The following is a 3,736-nucleotide window of genomic DNA, read 5'->3' on the forward strand; positions in this document are numbered from 1 at the left end:
TGCCGCTATTTTTTCTGAAAGGGGCACATTCAGTTTTGCGTGTATGGCCAGAAATGCGGTAGGTTATCCCATTGAGGTGTTAGCTAGTTGTAAGCAGGGGTCGATCTCTCCAGAACTAGCTGAGATAATGGGCATAAGGGAGGCGTTAAGTTGGATCAAAAGGAAAAATTGGTCAAATGTTACAATTGAAACAGATTGCCTCTTGGTAGTTCAAGCTCTCCAATGTAGCTCTCCTATGGCATCTTATTTTGGAGATATTGTACTTGAATGTAAAACCATGTGGCAAATGCGTAGTGATATTTCTATTGTGTTTGTTAAGCGGTCCGCGAATAAGGTTGCTCATGCTTTAGCTAGAGCATTTTGTTCCCCTGCTGATCGTACATTTAAGGTTGGGGAGATCCCAGCCTCTATTATGGATGTATTGCTGAATGAAGTTTATTAATAAAGCTTATAATTTTCAAAAAAAAAAAAAAAAAAATCAAATCAAATTTAGGGGTTTATTTGAACTATTTTATAAAATACAGGTCCAAAAAGTAACTTCTCAAAACACAGGGTCCAAACAAGTAACAAGACAAAACACAGGGTCTAAAAATACATAAAACCATTTTTTAATTTAGAGGTTTATATAATTTTAGAGAATGTGATAAATTGTTTTATTTTAGGAAATTGGAAAGAAAAAAAAAAGTAAATCCCAAGGCATAGATTTAGGATGAAGTTAATATTAAAAGTGTATAAAATTATTCACTTTACCTTAAAATGCATGTAAAGCCCATAAAAATTATTAACTTTACCTCTTCAAAATTTGAACTAAACATAAAACATATAACATATTTTAAATTATCATTCTCACGTTCATTTTAACCCATACCAACACCCCCTAAATGAGAGCAACATTCATTCAAATATGAACATGAAAACAACGTGGGTGCAAACATTTATTAAAACGACAACAAATAAAAAAAAAAGTGAGAATTATTTTTGCAAACCATAAATTATAATAAAATGAGTTCATATAATCTTTAGCTTCTCCCTATCTAACAATTCAAAAACATTTCCTTGTTCACTGGTATTATTCAAGCACTCTAGTATCAACTTAAAAAAAACAGGAGGTGCAGTGAAGAAGAAAGGAAAAGGCTTTTATCTAACAATGGTAGTAAAAACTAACCAAAGATTACAAAAATAAAAAACCCAAAAAAAAGAGGTAACTTTCGCAGGATTACACACTTTCAAATGCAAATTACGCATGAAAGTGTCTCTTGTTCTGAACTTCTGAGTTCTGAGGCTTAGTAGGTGTAGCCCTTGACGAACATTCCCTTCTTGGCCTCCTCGCTTTCACCTTCTGCCGAGTACCTTCCGAGCTGAGCCAATGAGTTCGCCTTTGCACGGATCAACAATGATGTTTGTGCAGCTTTCGCATTCTCGGGGCGTCCTTGCCATGTCTTTAGCACGGAGTTTTGCAGGGCACGGGCATAGGAGAAGGATACGTGCCATGGGTTGGGGCTCTGGTTCATTGCATTCAAGTTCAAGGTTGCCTCGGCTTCAGATTGGCCTCCGGACAGGAACTGTGAGATAAAAAAGAAGAGAAAAACAAGTCCAAATCATTTAAAGCTCATGCATCAATAAATCAAATAGTTTTATAGCTGAGAACAGGTTAAGCTAGGCAAATGGAGATGTAACAAAACTTCCATGGAATATATTCGGAATGAGGCTTACCATAATTCCTGGAACAGCAGGAGGAACTCTTCTCTTGAGCATTGTGAGAGTGTATTTAGCAATCGTCTCTGGGGTAGCCTTCTCCTTGTGCTCGGCACCAGGGGTAACCATGCTGGGCTTAAGAAGAATTCCTTCGAACACCACATTGTTTTCGGCCAAGTAGAAGAAGACTTCAGACCAGACCTTCTCAGCAACTTCTAAGGTCCTCTCAATTGGGTGGTCACCATCAAGAAGAATCTCAGGCTCCACAATGGGCACAAGACCATTGTCCTGTATGGAGTAGACAACAAAACGTTAGCTCAATCAAGTCACTTTCTCGCAGAAATTTTCAACAAAGTTAAGCAAGATGACAGATTTACCTGAGAAATAGCAGCATAACGGGCGAGTCCCCAAGCAGCTTCCTTCACAGCTAGAGCAGAAGGACCACATGGAATGCTAACAACTGTTCGCCTATATATCAACAACAAAACACAAAGGCATAAGCTTCTTTGCTGCTTGGAAATAAACTACTCATCTTGTTTGTAGAAGCAGCAAAACTAAACTACAAACATCGATAAATGACTCACCATTTAGCAAATCGAGCACCTTGCTTGTAGTACTCAGCAGATCTTGAACCCAACCCATCTAAACCTTGGCACCAAGACTCATTGTTGGACCCGGGCAAAGGAACCAAACCCTGAAACCCAAATAATGCAATAAAGATAAGGACATTAATAACAACAAACGGGATGGTTGGGTCCTACTCCTGCCCAAAATTCTTGACATAACAATCAATAAAAGTGGAAACAACATCACACCTTATCAACTTTAATTCCTGGCACGATATTCTCCTCCTTCAAACAGTCAACAAACTTCTTCCCATCTGTTGTGGACTGGTAGAGTGTTTCCTCGAAGAGAATGGAGCCGGAGATGTATTCACCGAGGCCGGGAGTAGTTAGCAAGAGTTGCCTGTAAGCTTGTCTATTCACCTCAGTGTTGTCCAAACCTATGGATGCTAATCTCTTTCCACAAGTGGCATTTGATTCATCGATAGCGAGAATACCACGACCAGGGGATGCAATTGTTTTCTACAACATTGAAAAGAAAAGTAGTCTTAATATATGCACTAAATCTTAATCAAAGTAATATTCATAAACTTTTTTTTTCAGAAAATAATACAAGTGTTAAATGCTAATATATTAATTTTTTTTTCTTTTAGGTAGGATGAAATCTCTCGAAAATTATATATATTTTTTATTTTCGAATTGTTAAGATTTTAATTAGGTGGATTGATCTATTATCGAATAGGCTTCGATTAAGTTTACAAACCAAACATGACCAACGAAACAAATCAATAAATCAACAAATCAAACCAAATAATAAAAATTCATCAGGATCTATCACATGGAACAACAAGTGATTCGATCGAAATAAGCTAAAACAATACAAAAACCTGTATTGCACGAACGATTTCAAAGATGAGTAGAAAGAAACTCACAGCTGTCTTGACGAGTTCGTCGGTGTAAGCCCCGGCGCGGATCGGGACCGCGACTCGGCGCGTGGATAGGCGAGAGGACGATCCACGGGGCTGGGAGAAAGACTGTTGACCGATCCAATTGGAAGAGAAGGCGTTTAGCTTGACGCTAGCGCAGGCCATGGCTCCGACGACGAATTAGAGAGAGAAAGCTTTGGTTTTGGAACCGAAGAAGGTGGCTGCTACTGCTGTGGTGCTCTGAGTGAAAATTTTGATGACTTTTTCTCTTATATATATAGAGAGAAAAATAAGGCTGTTTCTCGTAGAGTCCGCAATTGGAGTTCTAATCATAATAGGACAACAACACGTGCGAAATTACCAAAAAGCCCTTGGATCGGGACTTAAATTACCTTTCTACCCTTGAATTTTATCATGCGAACAAAATCCGGTAATTAATTACGGTATATAGAATTTGATATTTGTAGATATTTTGTGTCTTTTAAATTTAAAATATTTCAACTAATAAAATGAAAAGATACACCCAAATTATTAAAAATATCCAAATTATAC

The 3,736-nt window shown here is 37.7% G+C and overlaps 1 protein-coding gene across 1 annotated transcript; it reads right to left on the reverse strand.

The window, feature by feature from the left end:
• Positions 1-972: 972 nt before the first annotated feature.
• Positions 973-3,440, reverse strand: LOC133821859 (fructose-bisphosphate aldolase 3, chloroplastic). Its single transcript, XM_062254022.1, has 6 exons — positions 3,191-3,440; positions 2,511-2,780; positions 2,280-2,389; positions 2,073-2,163; positions 1,714-1,983; positions 973-1,562 (listed from the first exon to the last, which is right to left on the reverse strand). Exons 1-6 carry the CDS (start codon positions 3,347-3,349, stop codon positions 1,284-1,286), a joined length of 1,179 nt encoding a protein of 392 aa, XP_062110006.1. The 5' UTR covers positions 3,350-3,440; the 3' UTR covers positions 973-1,283.
• Between the last annotated feature and the right edge of the window lie 296 nt (positions 3,441-3,736).

The sequence above is a fragment of the Humulus lupulus genome, chromosome 3 (genome assembly GCF_963169125.1).
Source record: "Humulus lupulus chromosome 3, drHumLupu1.1, whole genome shotgun sequence".
Taxonomy (NCBI): domain Eukaryota; kingdom Viridiplantae; phylum Streptophyta; class Magnoliopsida; order Rosales; family Cannabaceae; genus Humulus; species Humulus lupulus.